At 48.1% G+C, this 20,710-nt stretch overlaps 1 protein-coding gene across 3 annotated transcripts in view; it reads right to left on the bottom strand.

The window, feature by feature from the left end:
* The window catches only part of LOC141095841 (uncharacterized), a 32,984-nt gene extending 14,598 nt beyond the window's left edge, over positions 1–18,386 (bottom strand). Inside the window, exons 1-6 of one of the 3 annotated variants that reach the window (XM_073582194.1) lie at positions 17,436–18,386; positions 14,860–14,957; positions 12,993–13,061; positions 6,271–6,384; positions 4,985–5,641; positions 3,226–3,288 (exon numbers count right to left, since the gene is read on the bottom strand). In XM_073582194.1, coding sequence (XP_073438295.1) covers positions 3,226–3,288; positions 4,985–5,641; positions 6,271–6,384; positions 12,993–13,061; positions 14,860–14,944 — 988 coding nt within the window. In that variant the 5' untranslated portion in view covers positions 14,945–14,957; positions 17,436–18,386. Of the gene's footprint in view, positions 1–3,225; positions 3,289–4,984; positions 5,642–6,270; positions 6,385–12,992; positions 13,062–14,859; positions 14,958–15,917; positions 16,088–17,435 lie in introns of those variants that run through there. The other 2 variants (XM_073582196.1, XM_073582193.1) reach the window with 2 other exon arrangements.
* Between the last annotated feature and the right edge of the window lie 2,324 nt (positions 18,387–20,710).

The following is a 20,710-nucleotide window of genomic DNA, read 5'->3' as shown; positions in this document are numbered from 1 at the left end:
TCATCAGTATCTGGTGACCGCCCGTCACCTCCATCGTCAGTATCTGGTGACCGCCCGTCACCTCCATCGTCAGTATCTGGTCTGCCCGTCACCTCCATCATCAATATCTGGTGACCGCCCGTCACTTCCATCATCAGTATCTAGTGACAACCTGTTGCCTCCATCGTCAGTATCTGGTGACCGCCCGTCACCTCCATCATCAGTATCTGGTCCGCCCGTCACCTCCATCATCAATATCTGGTGACCGCCCGTCACTTCCATCATCAGTATCTAGTGACAACCTGTTGCCTCCATCATCAGTATCTGGTGACTGCTCGTCTCCTCCATTGTCAGTATCTAGTGACAACCCGTCGCCTCCATCGTCAGTATCTGGTGACCGCCCGTCGCCTCGATTGTCAGTATCTGGTGACCGCCCGTTCCCTCCATCGTCAGTATCTGGTGACCGCCCGTCGCTTTCATCGTCAGTATCTGGTGACCGCCCGTCGCTTTCATCGTCAGTATCTGGTGACCGCCTGTCGACTCGATCGTCAGTATCCGTTGACCGCCCGTCGCCTCCATCGTCAGTATCTGGTGACCGCCCGTCACCTCCATCATCAGTATCCGTTGACCATTGTTTGACTTCAGAACAGCAATAACTCCTCTCCACAAAGTCCAGGATTTTTTAGGCTATGTGCACACGCTGCGGTTTTTGCTGCGGTTCCGCAGCGGTTTTGGCCCTGCGGAACCGCAGCAGTTCCTCAGACAGTGTACAGTACCATGTAACCCTATGGGTTTTCAAAACCGCTGTGCTCACGCTGCGTTTTTTTCCGCGCGGTTTTTTTTCCGCAGCATGTCAATTGTTTCTGCAGATTCCGCTGCGGTTTCACACCTTTAACACAGCAGAGGTGTGAAACCGCAGCAAAACCGCAGGTCACTTTACCTGCGGTTTTACCTGCGGTTCCGCGGGAAAAAACCCGCATGTGAATCTGCAGCGTGTGCACATAGCCTCATAGTCAGGTGTATGAGTAACCGGTTATACCCAAACAGGTGATAGTGATCAGCATTTTAATATGTAGGTAAAAACAGTCATTAACTGAAACCGAAACAGCTGTGTAGGAGGCTGAGAAGTGGGCGAGGAACAGCAAGATACATCATGTTACTACTCTTCAAAATCGGATGATGTCCAGCCGCATCATCAACCCAGAACTGTGATCAACCAGCGGTACTCCGCTCGTCTGAAGTCTTGGCCAGAAGAGGTCTCCATGGAAGAAATGGATCAAAAAATCCAGACCTTCCATAGGGAAACAAGACCAAGAGACTCAACTCCACACGAAAACACAGGATTTGGGGTGCAGAGGACGGCAGGCAGGATCTCTGGACCGAGGTGTCAATCTGTGACAAATTCGGCTGCAGCAGAAGCAGTCTGTTCCCTAAGGGGCTGGAGAGCGGCACAGACATGAAGGTCTGCAGCAGAAGGGACGCGGAGGAGGGTCCTGAAGGATTGTGGCTGCATTTCAGCAAATGGAGCTGGGGTTTGGTGAGGATTAATGAGAAATCCCGGCAGACACTTCTCCATCATCTGATATCATCAGGAGGCGTCAGATCGGCCCCAAATTTATTTTGCAGCCGGACAACGACCCCCAACATCCAGCAAATATCACCGAGAATGAGGAGTCCTGGGGGTGATGATCCGACCCTGGAGCCCTGATCTCACATCATCCCGTCTGTCAGGGATCAGATGAAGAGACAGAAGGATCCGCATAAGCCTCATACACAGAAGATCTGGGGTCGGGTTTCCAAGATGTTTGGGACAATCTCCTGCTCAGATCCTGTGTACAAGTGAAAAGAAATGACGGAGGTGACGGGCAGTCACCAGATACTGATGATGGAAGCGACGGGCAGTCACCAGATACTGATGATGGAGGCGACGGGCAGTCACCAGATACTGATGATGGAGGCGACAGGCGGTCACCAGATACTGATGATGGAGGCGACAGGCGGTCACCAGATACTGATGATGGAGGCGACAGGCGGTCACCAGATACTGATGATGGAGGCGACAGGCGGTCACCAGATACTGATGATGGAGGCGACAGGCGGTCACCAGATACTGATGATGGAGGCGACAGGCGGTCACCAGATACTGATGATGGAGGCGACAGGCGGTCACCAGATACTGATGATGGAGGCGACAGGCGGTCACCAGATACTGATGATGGAGGCGACAGGCGGTCACCAGATACTGATGATGGAGGCGACAGGCGGTCACCAGATACTGATGATGGAGGCGACGGGCGGTCACCAGATACTGATGATGGAGGCGACAGGCGGTCACCAGTTACTGATGATGGAGGCGACGGGCGGTCACCAGATACTGATGATGGAGGCGACGGGCGGTCACCAGATACTGATGATGGAGGCGACGGGCGGTCACCAGATACTGATGATGGAGGCGACGGGCGGTCACCAGTTACTGATGATGGAGGCAACGGGCGGTCACCAGATACTGATGATGGAGGAGACGGGCAGTCACCAGATACTGATGATGGAGGTGACGGGCGGTCACCAGATACTGATGATGGAAGTGATGGGTGGTCACGAGACACTGATGATGGAGGAGACGGGCAGTCACCAGATACTGATGATGGAGGTGACAGGCGGTCACCAGTTACTGATGATGGAGGAGACGGGCAGTCACCAGATACTGATGATGGAGGAGACGGGCGGTCACCAGATACTGATGATGGAGGTGACGGGCGGTCACCAGATACTGATGATGGAGGAGACAGGCAGTCACCAGATACTGATGATGGAGGCGAAGGGGTGGACCAGATACTGATGATGGAGGCGACGGGCGGTCACCAGTTACTGATGATGGAGGCGAGGGGTGGACCAGATACTGACGATGGAAGTGACGGGCAGTCACCAGATATTGACTATGGAGGCGATAGGCAGTCACCAAAAACTGATGACAAACGGTCATCAATGTTGTCGACAGAGGTAAAGGGTGGTCATTCCATAATGACGAAGGACGGTCATCACATGCGGACTACGGAAGCTACGAGCGGTCACCAGATAATGATAGGATTTACATTTCTCTTTCCTTCATTCACTTTGCATTTTGTTAATTGATAAAAATATATTATTAACATTTCTATACATTTTCCACACCTGCCTAAGACTTTTGCACAGTGCTTTACCTGTGGAATCAGTCCAAAACATATGATGTTATAATGAGGGTCTCACCTGAAGTATCGATGATGGGGGCCCAGGATGAACACTGCTGAGGTGTTGACGGAGCAATGGAATCTGAAAAAAATGATATTGTTATTTTTAGGGTGAAGCCCCCACTGTGATCACTGCAGGACGGGGGGCTGTAATGTGACTACATGAAGAATCGGGGCATTGCTGAGCATCATGGGGAAAAGGAGCACTGCTATAACTACCGGGGTACTTATGTGAGAAGTGTCAGGCATGCTGCGATCACCTATGACTGCTAGAAGTATAGGACCTGGGGTAGTAGTGGAGAGGGGGTACTGCACTGTATACTGGGGGGAGTGGGGCAATAAGGGGAGTAAGTCCTGCTGGCAGACAGAGGGAGGGACGGTACGAACAAGTACAAGAGGAACCCAACACTGATTACTGGTTAAGTATGTGGTGAAGACTGAAGAAATGGTGAATGTTGTGAAGAATAGGGAATGGGCAGACGTCAGCTGTGACTACTAGGGGAAAAGAAAGGGGGGGACTGTGGTAATTACTGGGAGTACTAAATGAAACGCCTGTTGTGGCAGCTGGGGAAGGAAAGAAATGAATGGCTGAATCTACTGGAATAAAAAACGGAAGGCTTGCTGTGACTACTGGGGGAAAGACTTCCGGGGAAGGAAAAGGAGGGTCTGTTGTCATTACAGGATGAAATAATGGGGGTCTGATTTGGAGAAAAAATGATGGCTTGTTCATGGGGAAAGGAAAGCGAGGGCCTGCTGTGGCTACTGGAAAAGGAAGGGAGAATCTGCTGTGACTACTAGTCAAAAGAAAGGAGAGCTATGACTATTGGATAAAATAAAGGGAGGGCCTGCTGTGACTACTGAGGGAAGAAAAGTGTGCTATGACTACTGGGGGAAGGAAAAGTCTGTTGTGACTACTGAGGACAGGAAGAGTCTGCTGTGACTACTGGAGAAAGGATGAGTCAGCTGGGACTACTGGGAAAAGAGTCTGCTGTGACTATTGGGGAAGAGCCTACTTGGACTACAGGGGAGAAAGAGGGGCCTGCTGTGACTCCTGGGGGAAGGAAAAGTCTTTTGTGACTACTGGGGAGAAGGAGGGGACTGCGGTGACTACTGGGGGAAGGAAAGTCTGCTATGACTACTGGGGAAAGGAAAAGTCTGTTGGGACTACTGGGGATAGAAAGAGTCTGCTGTGACTACTGGGGAAAGGATGAGTCTGCTAAGACTACTGTGGGGAGAAAGAGTCTCCTTTGAATACTGGGGAAGAAAGAGTCTTCTATGACTATTGGAGAGAAAAAGGGGTCTGCTGTGACGCCTTTGGAATAATGAGTCTCCTTTGACTACTGGGGAGAAGGTGGGGTCTGCAGTGACTGCTGGAGAAGGAAAAGTCTGCTGTGACTACTGGGTACAGGAAGAGTCTGCTGTGACTTCTGGGGGAAGAAAGATTCTGCTGTGACTACTGGGGAAAGGGTGGGTCTTCTGTGACTACAGGGGGAAGGAAGAGTCTTCTGTGACAACTGTGGAAAGGAAGAGTTTGCTGTGACTACTGGGGAAAGGATGGGTATTCTGTGACTACAGGGGGAAGTAGGGGTATGCTGTGACTATTGGGGAAAGGAAGAGTCTGCCGTGACTACTGGGGAAAGAGGGTGGGGCTGCTGATACTTTTGGTGGAAGAAGAGCACACTACAATGGTTTGTTTTGTAGAATAATGCTGTGTCGTAGCGTATTTTCCTATATTCCATGCTGTGACCATTAGTTCCCCCCCCCATCGTTGCACTCACTGGGGTCCTCCAGGCTGGAGGGTTTACACGTGTCCAGTACACGTTGTGCTGCATTCATGGTTACAGAGACGATCTTCTGCCGTAATTTTTCCTCCCAGTGATTGAACCTGATCTGCTCTGGTGGGCCGATCCCTCCCATGGCCTGATGTTCCAGAGCTGCCATCTTGACTTTCACAGCTCGCTTGCAGTCCCCGTAGCGCTTCTTACACACCTCGATAGTCCTGTAAGTGGCCCCAATACTGTTGACCTTATTAACCACTTCCTGCCAGAGACGTTTCTTCCTGGAGGCGCTGCCTTTCAGGGCGGAGTACCCACAGAGCTCCTTGTAGTGGCTCAGCACGCTCTCGACCAGCACCCGGTTCTCTTCTTCACTGAACCTCTGTCCCCGCTGCCGCTCCTCTTCCACATAGGCGGCATTGTGTATCTTCTTCATCTTTCGGTCAAATTGTTGCCGATCCCTAAACACATACTGGCGCCAGCCGCCCCTCTTCCTCCGTCCTGGGTTCCTCCCAATCTGCCTGGAGAGCCCATTACACCCAGATCTGGAGGTCGCTTTCCCCGGCTGCCCGTTACCTCCGGGCTTCGCAGGTGCCGTCTCCCGATTGTATTCTGTACTGTCTTCTGCCCCCTGGTATCCGGTGCCACCGTCTGTGCCAGCTGAATACACGGCAAATGCCCACAGGAATCGTACAGGAAGAATGGAAGAGAGAAGAAAAACACAAAATGGTTATTATATTTACCAAATAAATCAGTTTTTAGGGATTAGGGGTCAGGAGCGCTGCATGAGGACCTGTCATAACAACCGGGACCCAAGAGGCAGCAAAAGGCCCCAGATCTACCTGGGCCCCAGAGCTGTCCACTATTTTGCTTCCTTTGCCTTTTTTAGGAAAAATGTCAAGATCTCCACTTGCACAAGAGGCTCGTACCTGTTAAGAAGATTGGACGTATTGTAAGAAACCTTAAAACCTTATACCCGACAGTGAGAATGTAAGTGACTGGTAACGCCCCGATAATGGGGCACAGCACTGCGCGACTGTCGCCATACACAGCGCTGTTACCCAACGGAACTCACGCTTTTCTCTGCAATCCAAGTGTGAGACGCGCCCATGTTACAGGGCCGAAATGCTACTATTGTTTAAATTTTCTTATACATAAAAGCATCTATTTCCTGATTTTTGAGTACCGAAAACTTCACATAATTACTGACACTGGAGCAACAGCCATTGTGGGCGGTCGGGGCGACGGCCATACATTTCCTATCCACATAATCATAAGTAGACACTCACCCGGGCTGCAGCAGGGAGCAGCGACACTCTCCTCCGGGGGATCACGCTTCTCTGTCTTCCACTGCTTCTCAGATTTAACCTGAAGTTCCCCTAGAATTGGCGCCTCCTTTCCTGCTGGAAGTAGAAAGTATAGAACGGGTCACTCCCTCTCTATTACAGATCAGTCCCTCTCTATTACAGATCAGTCCCTCTCTATTACAGATCAGTCCCTCTCTATTACAGATCAGTCCCTCTCTATTACAGATCAGTCCCTCTCTATTACAGATCAGTCCCTTTATATTACAGACCAGTCCCTCTATATTAAAGATCAGTCCCTCTTCATTACAGGTCAGCCCCTCTCTATTACAGATCAGCCCCTCTCTATTACAGATCAGCCCCTCTCTATTACAGATCAGCCCCTCTCTATTACAGATCAGCCCCTCTCTATTACTGATCAGTCCCTCTCTATTACAGATCAATCCCTCTCTATTACGGATCAGCCCCTCTCTATTACAGGTCAGTCCCTCTGTATTACAGATCAGTCCCTCTCTATTACAGGTCAGCCCCACTCTATTACAGATCAGTCCCACTCTATTACAGGTCAGCCCCACTCTATTACAGGTCAGCCCCTCTCTATTACAGATCAGCCCCTCTCTATTACAGATCAGTCCCTCTCTATTACTGATCAATCCCTCTCTATTACGGATCAGCCCCTCTCTATTACAGGTCAGCCCCACTCTATTACAGGTCAGTCCCTCTCTATTACAGGTCAGCCCCTCTCTATTACAGATCAGTCCCTCTCTATTACAGGTCAGTCCCTCTCTATTACAGGTCAGTCCCTCTCTATTACTGATCAATCCCTCTCTATTACGGATCAGCCCCTCTCTATTACAGGTCAGTCCCTCTCTATTACAGATCAGTCCCTCTCTATTACGGATCAGCCCCACTCTATTACAGGTCAGCCCCACTCTATTACAGGTCAGCCCCACTCTATTACAGATCAGTCCCTCTCTATTACAGGTCAGCCCCTCTCTATTACAGGTCAGCCCCTCTCTATTACAGATCAGCCCCTCTCTATTACAGATCAGCCCCTCTCTATTACAGGTCAGCCCCTCTCTATTACAGGTCAGTCCCTCTCTATTACTGATCAATCCCTCTCTATTACTGATCAATCCCTCTCTATTACTGATCAGCCCCTCTCTATTACAGATCAGTCTCTCTCTATTACTGATCAGTCCCTCTCTATTACTGATCAGTCCCTCTCTATTACGGATCAGCCCCTCTCTATTACAGATCAGTCCCTCTCTATTACAGATCAGTCCCTCTCTATTACAGGTCAGCCCCTCTCTATTACAGATCAGTCCCTCTCTATTACAGGTCAGCCCCTCTCTATTACAGGTCAGCCCCTCTCTATTACTGATCAGCCCCTCTCTATTACGGATCAGCTCCTCTCTATTACAGACCAGTCCCTCTCTATTACAGATCAGCCCCTCTCTATTACAGATCAGCCCCTCTCTATTACAGATCAGCCCCTCTCTATTACAGACCAGTCCCTCACTATTACAGACCAGTCCCTCTCTATTACGGATCAGTCCCTCTCTATTACGGATCAGTCCCTCTCTATTACAGACCAGCCCCTCTCTATTACAGATCAGTCCCTCTCTATTACAGATGAGCCCCTCTCTATTACAGACCAGCCCCTCTCTATTACAGATCAGTCCCTCTCTATTACAGGTCAGCCCCTCTCTATTACAGGTCAGCCCCTCTCTATTACAGGTCAGCCCCTCTCTATTACAGGTCAGCCCCTCTCTATTACAGACCAGTCATACAGACTATGCAGGCGTGGCATTTATGCACATGTAATCGAAGTACATGTATCAAAGTACTTCTGGCAGTTATAACATGGATGAATGTGACACGCATCTCTATTCTCTTCATACAGGTAACCAGCTTTTCCAATCTCTGCTCTGAATCCACTCCTGTGTCTCCATTCAATGTCAGCAAGCAGTTAATCCTGAATGCTATCTCTGTGTTTTCAACTCTGCAACTTAGATCTGGTATATAGTTTTTTTTCAATTTACTCTGCTTGTCCCCTTATGTTGTGAGGTCAAGAAACTTTTCAAAGTGCTTTATGATCCATGTAGTGCTGGACATGTGTTTATTTGACCACAACATTTTATTGGGTCCTGGTGTCTCAATTTAGTGTGATTGATTAACGAGAAGAGAGAGCCAAAAAAAAAAATAAAAAAAAAAAACAGCCTTAAACTCCTATATATTCAGACATAGCTAGGGGGAGCATTTATGCAGGGGTGGCATTTATGCACATGTAATCGAAGTACATGTATCAAAGTACTTCTGGCAGTTATGGCAGTTATAACATGGCAGTGAGACAGGTAAGACATTTATATACATCTACTCCCTGTACATTTGGAGTACAACAAATATATACCATATGCATTTGTGTAATTTATATCCTGGCTGCTGCATTCACACACATCCACCGCCCTGGCATTAACTCTCCACACTCCATCCATATTGGCCCCTCGCTTCTTTCCTCTCCTATGTATAGCACTCACGCTCTTTTCACATTGTTAAATTGCACAGATCCAGGCAGTCCCACCATTCAACACCAGAGACGCTCTCACAAATCACTTATCCATCTGCTCACTCTTTCTATCCTCCTTCTCCTAGTCGCAGGAGACATTGCTCCCAACCCTGGTCCCCCATGTTATAGAAAGTCAAACCCCCCCACTGCTACACTCAGAAACCCCTCTAATCTTATTAATATTCCCTGCATGCCATCTGTCTCTCTTAATTGTGCACTTTGGAATTCTCGCTCAGTGTGTAACAAACTCTCCTTCATTCATGACTTCTTCCTTTCTAATTCTCTTAACCTCCTGGCTCTTACTGAAACCTGGATCCAGCAGTCAGACACTACCGCTGCTGCTGCTCTTTCATACGGGGGGCTACACTTCTCTCATACCCCAAGATCAGACAATAGAGCTGGTGGAGGCGTTGGTCTGCTCCTATCATCAAAATGTACCTTTCAGGTTATCCCTCAAGTACCCTCACTTGTCTTCCCTTCTTTTGAGGTCCATGCCGTCAGACTCTACACCCCCTTCTCCATGCGAGTGGCGGTGGTGTATCGTCCTCCCGGGCCCTCCCATCAGTTCCTGGATCATTTTGCCACTTGGCTTCCACATTTTCTCTCCTGTGACATCCCTACCCTCATCATGGGAGATTTCAACATCCCCATTGCTCTTCCCCTCTCCCCATCTGCTACTCACCTTTTATCTCTAACCTCCTCATTTGGCCTTTCGCAGCTCACTAATTCTCCAACGCATGAAGACGGAAACTCCCTCGACTTGGTCTTCTCTCGGCTTTGTGAAGTGGATGATTTTGCAAACTCCCCTCTCCCGCTCTCTGACCACAATCTTCTTTCATTCTCTATAAAGAACTGCCAGGCTGCTCAGGTCACCCCCACTGTTCAGACTTATAGAAACATACAGGCCATTAACACCCAGAAACTTATGAAGAACTTGCAGTCTTCATTGGCCCCTATCTCCTCCCTCTCATGTCCGGATTCTGCATTGAAGCATTACAATGAAACACTTCAAAGTGCCCTGGATGAATTTGCACCCCCTATAAATAGAACACCACAACACAGACGGCGACAACCCTGGCACACGGTGCAAACACGTTTCCTGCAGCGGTGCTCCAGGTGCGCCGAACGTCTGTGGAGAAAATCCAATCTACACGAAGATTTCATCCATTTTAAGTTTATGCTTAGAACATACAACACTGCCCTTCACCTCTCCAAACAAACCTATTTCAACACCCTCATCACCTCACTGTCCAATAACCCGAAACGTCTCTTTGACACTTTTCATTCTCTACTCAATCCAAGAGTACAGGCCCCAACCACGGAGCTCCGAGCTGACGATCTGGCCAATTACTTCAAAGAAAAAATTGACCAGATCCGACTGGAAATTATCTCCAAATCCCCTCATACCATGCACTGTCCTCCCTCCCCCACTGCATCTAACTCACTCTCTGATTTTGAACCAGTCACAGAAGAAGAAGTAAGCAGGCTCCTTGCATCTTCTCGCCCAACTACTTGCACCAGTGACCCATTTCCGTCACATCTCCTCCAGTCCCTTTCCCCTGCTGTCACCCCTCACCTAACTAAAATATTTAACCTCTCTCTCTCTTCTGGTATTTTTCCTTCCTCATTTAAGCATGCCATCATACATCCACTACTTAAAAAACCATCCCTCGACCAAAACTGTGCCGCTAACTATAGACCTGTCTCTAATCTTCCCTTCATCTCTAAACTCCTGGAACGCCTGGTCCACTCCCGTCTTATCCGCTATCTCTCAGAAAACTCTGTTCTCGACCCTCTCCAATCCGGTTTCCGCTCTTTACACTCCACTGAAACTGTCCTCACTAAAGTCTCTAATGATCTGCTAACAGCTAAATCAAATGGTCATTACTCCATGCTAATTCTCTTGGATCTCTCTGCAGCATTCGACACTGTGGATCATCAGCTCCTCCTCACTATGCTCCATTCCATTGGCCTCAAGGACACCGTTCTCTCCTGGTTCTCCTCCTATCTCTCCGACCGCTCCTTTACTGTTTCTTTTGCCGGTTCCTCCTCCTCTCACCTTCCCCTTACTGTTGGGGTTCCTCAAGGATCGGTTCTAGGCCCCCTCCTCTTCTCCTTGTACACTGCCCCTATTGGTCAAACAATCAGTAGATTTGGTTTCCAGTACCATCTCTATGCTGATGACACCCAATTATACGCTTCTTCTCCTGACGCCAGCCTTTCTAGAAAACACCGGCGATTGTCTAAACGCTGTGTCCAACATCATGTCCTCACTATATCTGAAACTGAACCTGTCAAAGACTGAACTCCTGGTGTTTCCTCCCTCTACTAATGTACCTACACCCGACATTGCCATTTCTGTGTGTGGTTCCACTATTACTCCCCAGCAACATGCCCGCTGTCTTGGGGTCATACTTGACTCCGAGCTTTCCTTTGCCCCCCACATTCGATCACTGGCTCGCTCTTGTCATCTGCACCTCAAAAACATTTCTAGAATTCGACCTTTTCTTACTTTTGACTCTGCAAAAACTCTTACTGTTTCTCTTATTCATTCTCGTCTCGACTATTGTAACTCTCTTCTAATCGGTCTCCCTCTTACCAAACTCTCCCCTCTCCAATCTGTCCTGAGTGCTGCAGCCAGGATCATATTCCTCACCAATCGTTACACTGATGCCTCTACCTTGTGCCAGTCATTACACTGGCTACCCATCCACTCCAGAATCCAGTATAAACTTATTACCCTCACCCACAAAGCCCTCCATGGCTCAGCACCACCCTACATCTCCTCCCTTATTTCAGTATACCACCCTACCCACGCCCTCCGTTCTGCTGATGACCTGAGGTTAGCATCCTCAATAGTCAGAACCTCCCACTCCCGTCTCCAAGACTTTACACGTGCCGCGCCAATTCTTTGGAATGTACTTCCCAGGTCAATACGATTAGCCCCCAATCCCCACAATTTTAAGCGTGTCCTGAAAAAGCATTTATTCAGACTGGCCTATCGCCTCAACACATTAACCTAATCTATCCCTGTGTGGCACAGCCAAAAGTTTTACCATAACCAGGTTCCCCGCATCATGTTCCCACATGCTTTATGCATCCATTAGCCCTCTGTGTCTGTACTGTTACACACTTAACATTATGGCTGGTCCATACAATCAGGGCAACTGTTACCACCCACCTTTCGTGTCTCCCTATTTCCACATAGACTGTAAGCTTGCGAGCAGGGCCCTCACTCCTCTTGTTATTTGTTATAATCTACTGTATGTGATTATTGTTATGCTGTAATGTCTATTGTCTGTACAAATCCCCTCTGAAATGTAAAGTGCTGCGGAATATGTCGGCGCTATAAAAATAAAATTTATTATTATTATTATTATTACCAGTCCCTCTCTATTACAGATCAGTCCCTCTCTATTACAGACCAGCCCCTCTCTATTACAGATCAGTCCCTATTAGATCAGCCCCTCTCTATTACAGACCAGCCCCTCTCTATTACAGACCAGCCCCTCTCTATTACAGGTCAGCCCCTCTCTATTACAGGTCAGCCCCTCTCTATTACAGGTCAGCCCCTCTCTATTACAGGTCAGTCCCTCTCTATTACAGGTCAGTCCCTCTCTATTACAGGTCAGCCCCTCTCTATTACAGACCAGTCCCTCTCTATTACAGACCAGTCCCTCTCTATTACAGACCAGTCCCTCTCTATTACAGACCAGTCCCTCTCTATTACAGACCAGTCCCTCTCTATTACAGACCAGCCCCTCTCTATTACAGACCAGCGCCTCTCTATTACAGACCAGCCCCTCTCTATTACAGACCAGCGCCTCTCTATTACAGACCAGCGCCTCTCTATTACAGACCAGCCCCTCTCTATTACAGACCAGCCCCTCTCTATTACAGACCAGCCCCTCTCTATTACAGACCATTCCCTCTCTATTACAGACCAGCCCCTCTCTATTACAGACCAGCCCCTCTCTATTACAGGTCAGACCTCTTTGCCGTCCAGTATGTCATCACTATGCCCAGTTCCACCTGCTTTAGAGGTGATGATAGTGACCCCCTTCCATCTTGTACCCCCAATGATGTCTCTGCCCCTGGGTCACCATGTCTCCCCCCATATTACAGGTCAGTCACTCACCTACTGTTTTAATCGGGGGGTCGTCCTCTATCTTGATCTCAATTCTCTCCAATACGACCTCGGGGATTCCTACAATATGTGAACAGTGAATTGTGACCTTTCATAAACACAGAAGCAGATGAAGCAGAGCTGACTATGTCATTTAAGGGGAAAGTGTCACCATGTTTCCTCCTAAACTGCTGTCATTACAGAATTGGACTTGAGTGAAAAATAGCGTCAGGACATAGCATAGAAATGAACCTGTATGCAAGGAAATTGTGACGTGTCCAGTGGGCGGTCCTTCATCTATTAAGAGTCCTGTGATAATGTCAGCACCCCCTCCCTCTGCTCACATCTGCTGTCTTCTGTGTGATATGATGTCTTCTGCAGGAGATTTTCTGACCACATAAGATGGTTTAGCGAGGGGTTATTGCAGGTAACAAAGCACACTTCACAGATGAAGGACCAAGCTGCAGATGCTTCACAGCTAAAGGACCACCCAGAGGACACTTCACAGAAAAAGGACCTCCCAGAGGACACTTCACAGATGAAGGACCTCCCAGAGGACACTTCACAGATGAAGGACCTCCCAGAGGACACTTCACAGATGAAGGACCTCCCAGAGGACACTTCACAGATGAAGGACCTCCCAGAGGACACTTCACAGATGAAGGACCTCCCAGAGGACACTTCACAGATGAAGGACCTCCCAGAGGATATTTCACAGATGAAGGACCTCCCAGAGGACACTTCACAGATGAAGGACCTCCCAGAGGACACTTCACAGATGAAGGACCTCCCAGAGGACACTTCACAGATGAAGGACCAAGCTGCAGATGCTTCACAGCTAAAGGACCACCCAGAGGACACTTCACAGAAAAAGGACCTCCCAGAGGACACTTCACAGATGAAGGACCTCCCAGAGGACACTTCACAGATGAAGGACCTCCCAGAGGACACTTCACAGATGAAGGACCTCCCAGAGGACACTTCACAGATGAAGGACCTCCCAGAGGACACTTCACAGATGAAGGACCTCCCAGAGGACACTTCACAGATGAAGGACCTCCCAGAGGACACTTCACAGATGAAGGACCTCCCAGAGGACACTTCACAGATGAAGGACCTCCCAGAGGACACTTCACAGATGAAGGACCTCCCAGAGGACACTTCACAGATGAAGGACCTCCCAGAGGATATTTCACAGATGAAGGACCTCCCAGAGGACACTTCACAGATCAAGAAAAGCTAAGATGACACTCCACAGATCAAGGACCGCCCAGCTGACACTTCTGGAGTCATTTGCATACAGCACTAGAAAGATTACAGAATGATTTCCAGTAATGAAACACCACTGGTCATAAACTCTGCTCAGCAAGACAAACATCACCTTGATAGTATTCTGTGTATATTTATAAGCTCTGCTACATCTGCTCACACTACTGCCATGTACAGGAGCTTCTCACAAAATTAGAATATCATCAAAAAGTGAATTTATTTCAGTTCTTCAATACAAACAGTGACTCTCCTCTACTCTCCACGCCGCATTGATGCCAAAGGAGCCCCGACCAAGTATTGAGAGCATTTACTGATCATACATTTCAGGAGGACAACATTTCAGATTTTACAATCATTTTTCAAGCTGGTGTTATAAAGTATTCTAATTTCCTGAGATAATGACTTTTGGGTTCTCATTGGCTGTAAGCCGTAATCATCATTAACAGAAATAAACCCGTGGAATAGATCACTCTGTGTGTAATGACTCTAGAATATAGGAGAGTCACTTTTTGTATTAAAGAACTGAAATAAATTCACTTTTTGATGATATTCTCATTTTGGGAGAAGCTCCTGTATATACAGGAATTGGTGAAGCGCTCCGTACACTCACGTAACAAGTTGGGGTCGATGCTGATGAAGCCCTGCGCTGCTCTGATCCTGCTGAGATACGAGTGTGTCTGAGATAACATCTGCATGATGGCGAACCACCTGAAAAACCAGAATATAGATATAATGTAGAGACACGGAGGCTGCGAGGATCTTATCACCGGTGCAACCTTCAGGGGCCACAAAGACACGGGGCCACATCCTGATATCCTCAAGTCTTAAGCCCCCATTACACACTGCGATATCGCTAGCAATAGCGCTGTAAAGTCACCGATTTTGTGACGTTGCAGAGATATTACTAGCGATATCTCTGTGTCTGATACTTACCTCCGACCGGCTCCCCCGCTGGTTATCGCTGATCGCGCGAGATCGTCCTGGACCGTTCCTCGTCGGTTGCTTCCTGCTGTGACGACGAGCGACGCGTGGAGCCGGGCGGGAGGACGTCAGGATCGCCGCGTCTGACAGGTAAGTAGCGACCCCTGACCCCAGCGATGTCGCTGGTGAGATCTGCCTGTGTGGCAGCTCACTAGCGACCACCCAGCGATTCACCAGCGATCCTGACCACATCATATCACTAGTCGGGATCGCTGGTGAGTCGCTAGGTGTAACGGTACCCTTACTGTAAAGGAAGACAGATAAGAAGAATCCACAAATAAGTATCCCAGATACGATAGATACATAGATAATAGAAAGATCGATAGATAATAGTCAATTCTTACTGTAAAAGAAGACAGATAAGAAAAACCAACAAATTAGTATCCCAGAGATACGATAGATAGATACGTAGATATATAATAGATAAAAAATAGATAATAGTAAATAGATATAATATTCCAAGGAATATAATAAATACTATTCTGATGCAATTAGACATTCAGCTTGTTTGATACTTTCCTCTCTCCCATACAATGTTAGATCTCCATGTGATTCTCATATCTCACAGAGGCCTCATGCTATATACATTCCACATATTTCTATGGACACACATTGTGTACACTGGTCCTTCTCTCATGGAAGGGTTAATAGATTGGGGAGGGGTTTGCCTGCAGTGAAGGGACTCACCCAGGGACACAGCAGGGAGGTGCTGGATGCAGGAAATCTCAGGGAGGGAAGTCTGGCAGGATGATGCAGCCGTGTCGCGGTGTGGCCCTTCCTCCGCTGCCCCGGGGGCCCGAGCACTTGATGCCCGTACAGCCAGGAGCCGATCATCCGGGAGCAGTGAGATCTCCCTGCTGCTGATACAAAGGAAGCACAGCCAGTGGGCGGGGCTAGAGAGTGCGGGGGGCGGGGCTTCACATAGATACATTGTATCCGCACCAGCAACACTGGAGATCCTGCAAATGCAACAAGGTAACACACTTATCTGCAGTGTATACCCACAGCACAGATCATCCTGTCCCCCCCAACATACACCCCACTGTTCATCCCATCCCCCCAATATACACCCCACTGATCATCCCGTCCCCCCCACTAACATACACCCCACTGATCATCCCATCCCCCCAACATACACCCCACTGATCATCCCATCCCCCCAACATACACCCCACTGATCATCCTGCCCCCCCAACATACACCCCACCGTTCATCCCATCCCCCCCACTGATCATCCCATCCCCCCAACATACACCCCACTGATCATCCTGCCCCCCCAACATACACCCCACTGATCATCCTGCCCCCCCAACATACACCCCACTGATCATCCTGCCCCCCAACATACACCCCACTGTTCATCCCATCCCCCCCACTGATCATCCCATCCCTCCCACTAACATACATCCCACTGATCATCCTGCCCCCCCAACATACACCCCACTGATCATCCCATCCCTCCAACTAACATACACCACACTGATCACCCTGTCCCCCCTAACATACACCCCACTAATCATCCCGTCCCCCCTAACATACACCCCACTGATCATCCCGTCCCCCCTAACATACACCCCACTGATCACCCTGTCCCCCCTAACATACACCCCACTGATCATCCCGTCCCCCCTAACATACACCCCACTGATCATCCCGTCCCCCCTAACATACACCCCACTGATCATCCCGTCCCCCCTAACATACACCCCACTGATCATCCCGTCCCCCCTAACATACACCCCACTGATCATTCTGTCCCCCCCTAACATACACCCCACTGATCATCCTGCAACCCCCAACATACACCCCACTGATCATCCCATCCCCCCTAACATACACCCCACTAATCCTCCTGTCCACCCACCACATACACCCCACTGATCATCCCGTCCCCCCTAACATACACCCCACTGATCCTCCTGTCCACTCACCACATACACCCCACTGATCATCCCGTCCCCCCTAACATACACCCCACTGATCCTCCTGTCCACCCACCACATACACCCCACTGTTCATCCCGTCCACCTACAACATACACCGTACTGTGGAGATACGGGGGTCAACAGGTGTTCTAGTCCACTGGCTCAAGACTGCATGGACCAGGGCACATCCCACCGAACGTCGGCTCTCCTTTTACCGTGAGCATAATGCTAAGAACAGTCCCAGCAAATCACCCAAGATGGTGCAAAATTACAGTCTCACCCTTCTTCTGACTAGCTGCGACTTCCATGGCAAACTACTCCCACTTGTGGCATGCACAGAGAGGAGCTAACGACAAGCTCAGAAGGTTTACAATGAGGGATTGAGCAGACTGTTCTTTCTGCGGAAGCTCAGGTCGTTCAATGTGTGCAGTAAAATGCTGGAAATGTTCTACCAGTCCGTTGTGACAAGCGCCATCTTTTTCCTGTCATTTGCTGGGGCAGCAGTGTGCGAGTAGCTGATGCTGATAAGCTCAACAAACTTATCAAGAAGGCAAGTGCAGCTGTTGGCCTCCATAGTGACTCATTTGAGGAGGTAGCGGAGGATAGGATTCAGAAGAAGTTCAGGGCTATAATGAACAATAATGCACACCCACTATACGGGCTGTTCTGGAATCAGAAGAGCACATTCAGCAGCCGGCTAATCCTACTAAGGTGCAAGAAGGAGAAATTCAGGAAATCGTTTGTACCTACTGCTATGGGGATATATAACAATTTCCTAAGGGTGAAAGACGACAATGACCTATGGCTGGTGCACTAATAGCAATGATCACAGATTTAAGTACCTGCACTGACACAAATTTGTTTGTTACATAATGTGGTTAGTCATGTGGAAGATCTGTGTCTAGGAATTACTTTATGTAATGCTGTTTGTAATGTTTGGAATTATGTTTGTAACACTGCTGTAATACTATAATTTCCCTCGGGATCAATAAAGTGTATTGTATCGTATATGTAATCTTTCAGACAAGGCCGTGGTCCCCTAAGCTGGTGTCCTGTCCAATCTCAAACCTGTGTCGCTCGTGATGGAGCCATGATATCCTGGCTGCGGTCTTGTAGAGTGTTCCTGACTATGGTTTTGTAAAGAGTCTCTGGATCACTTATTACAGAGGAATATCCCCTTTATATAGTTTACAGCTGTTGTCCTTCAGGCCATCATCCAGAGGTCAACAGGAAGGTGTGATGAGATAAACTTGCATTGTTTAACTATTTAATCAATTTGCATATTTCATTTTTTTTCTGTTTTGCAGGTCAACAAACTAGCTTGCCTGGACAACGACTAATCAACATATTAACAAACATATATTGCTCAATTTCCCTGCGTCTCTGTCATCCAGGATAACAGCACAATATGTTACAACAAACGTCAACTTAAAAGTCAATATTACGGGCTCATATGAACAATAGTCTATGTTTTCTTGACCAACCAAAGCAAAACACAAATTTAAAAGTCAACATATAGATAACAGTCTATGCCTCCTGGCCTACTGAAAATAGATGTCTGGATAATTAAGATAAAATGCTGTGTCGTTACATTGCTCCTTCATTTTAAAAAGCAAGACGTGATTGGAAACCTATCATCCTCCACTTATCGGGGACAGTCCATCAGCATGTCTTTAAGCACAGACATGAATGTAAGAGGTCTCACCTTCATGAGAACAAAACTTTGTATCATCCAGTATCCTCAGCGCATATTCCATGTCTTCCTTGCGAACAGACTCCACACGTAATTGACGAGAAATGACTCGTATCTAGAGTTGAGCGATACCGTCCGATACTTCAAAGTATCGTATCGGATGGTATCGGCCGATCTTTAAAAAAAGTATCGGTATCGCCGATTCCGATACCGGAAGTCCCATTCAAGTCTATGGGACTTCCGGTATCGGAATAAGAAAAACCCTTTCCTGCCCTTGTACAGCCTCTCTGGGGTCTGTACGGGCCTTTCGGGGGGCTGTGCCGGCCTGCCAGGGGGTCTGTGCAGGCTCCGGTGGTCTGTGCCGGCCTGCCGGTGGTCTGTGCAGGCTCCGGGGGGCTGTGCCGGCCTGCCGGGGGGCTGTGCAGGCTCCGGGGGGCTGTGCCGGCCTGCCGGGGGGCTGTGCCGGCCTGCCGGGGGGCTGTGCCGGCCTGCCGGGGGGCTGTGCAGGCTCCGGGGGTCTGTGCAGGCATCGTCCGATGGGACTACAAGTCCCATCGGGCGATGCCTGCTACCATGACAGTGATTGACACATTAGCCAATGATGGGACAGTAGTAGTCCCATCATCCGGCTAATGTGTTAAATGTAAAAAAAAAAAAAAAAAATTACATGCTACATACATACAACATGCATACTACATACATGCTACATTCATACTACATACTACATACATGCTACATTCATACTACATGCAACATACATACTATATATACTACATGCATGCTACATACATACTGCATGCTACATACATACCACATATATACTACATACATACTACATGCATGCTACATGCATGCTACATACATAACACATATATACTACATGCATGCTACATACATACTACATATATACTACATGCATGCTACATACATACTACATGCTACATGCATGCTACATGCATGCTACATGCATGCTACATGCATGCTACATGCATGCTACATACCACATATATACTACATACATACAATACATTCATACAATACATACATAGACATACAGTACATATAACATAGAGTAACATACTTACCAATACTTGTCACATTGTTCCCCGAAGCCATTGTCTTTCCGGAATAAATATTAACATAACAAACCACAAAAATACTCACCCACGATCCGAAGCAGTCCACGAGTGTGTCCCACGACGATCTTGGGTAGAGAACGGCAGCATCAGATGATGCTGCCGTTCTCTACGGGCTGCAGGAATCCAATGACGGAAGGTAGGTATCCTTCCGCACTGTATTCCTCCGCCACTTAAAAAAAAAAAAAGTCCCTAGTCTCACTTTATGCCATTGCTGTGTGGGAAATTCCCACGCAGCAATGGCATAAAGTGAGACTAGGGACTTTTTTTTTTTTAAGTGGCGGAGGAATACAGTGCGGAAGGATACCTACCTTCCGTCATTGGATTCCTGCAGCCCGTAGAGAACGGCAGCATCATCTGATGCTGCCGTTCTCTACCCAAGATCGTCGTGGGACACACTCGTGGACTGCTTCGGATCGTGGGTGAGTATTTTTGTGGTTTGTTATGTTAATATTTATTCCGGAAAGACAATGGCTTCGGGGAACAATGTGACAAGTATTGGTAAGTATGTTACTCTATGTTATATGTACTGTATGTCTATGTATGTATTGTATGAATGTATTGTATGTATGTAGTATATATGTGGTATGTAGTATGTATGTAGCATGCATGTAGTATGTATGTAGTATGTATGTAGTATGTATGTAGCATGTAGTATGTATGTAGCATGTATGTAGTATATATGTAGTATGTATGTAGCATGCATGTAGTATATATGTAGCATGT

This window comes from Dendrobates tinctorius, unplaced genomic scaffold, assembly GCF_039654945.1.
Source record: "Dendrobates tinctorius isolate UK_male_01 unplaced genomic scaffold, ASM3965494v1 ptg000070l, whole genome shotgun sequence".
Classification (NCBI taxonomy): domain Eukaryota; kingdom Metazoa; phylum Chordata; class Amphibia; order Anura; family Dendrobatidae; genus Dendrobates; species Dendrobates tinctorius.
The sequence above is the reverse complement of the archived record's forward strand: the minus strand, read 5'-3'. Positions and strand labels throughout refer to the sequence as shown.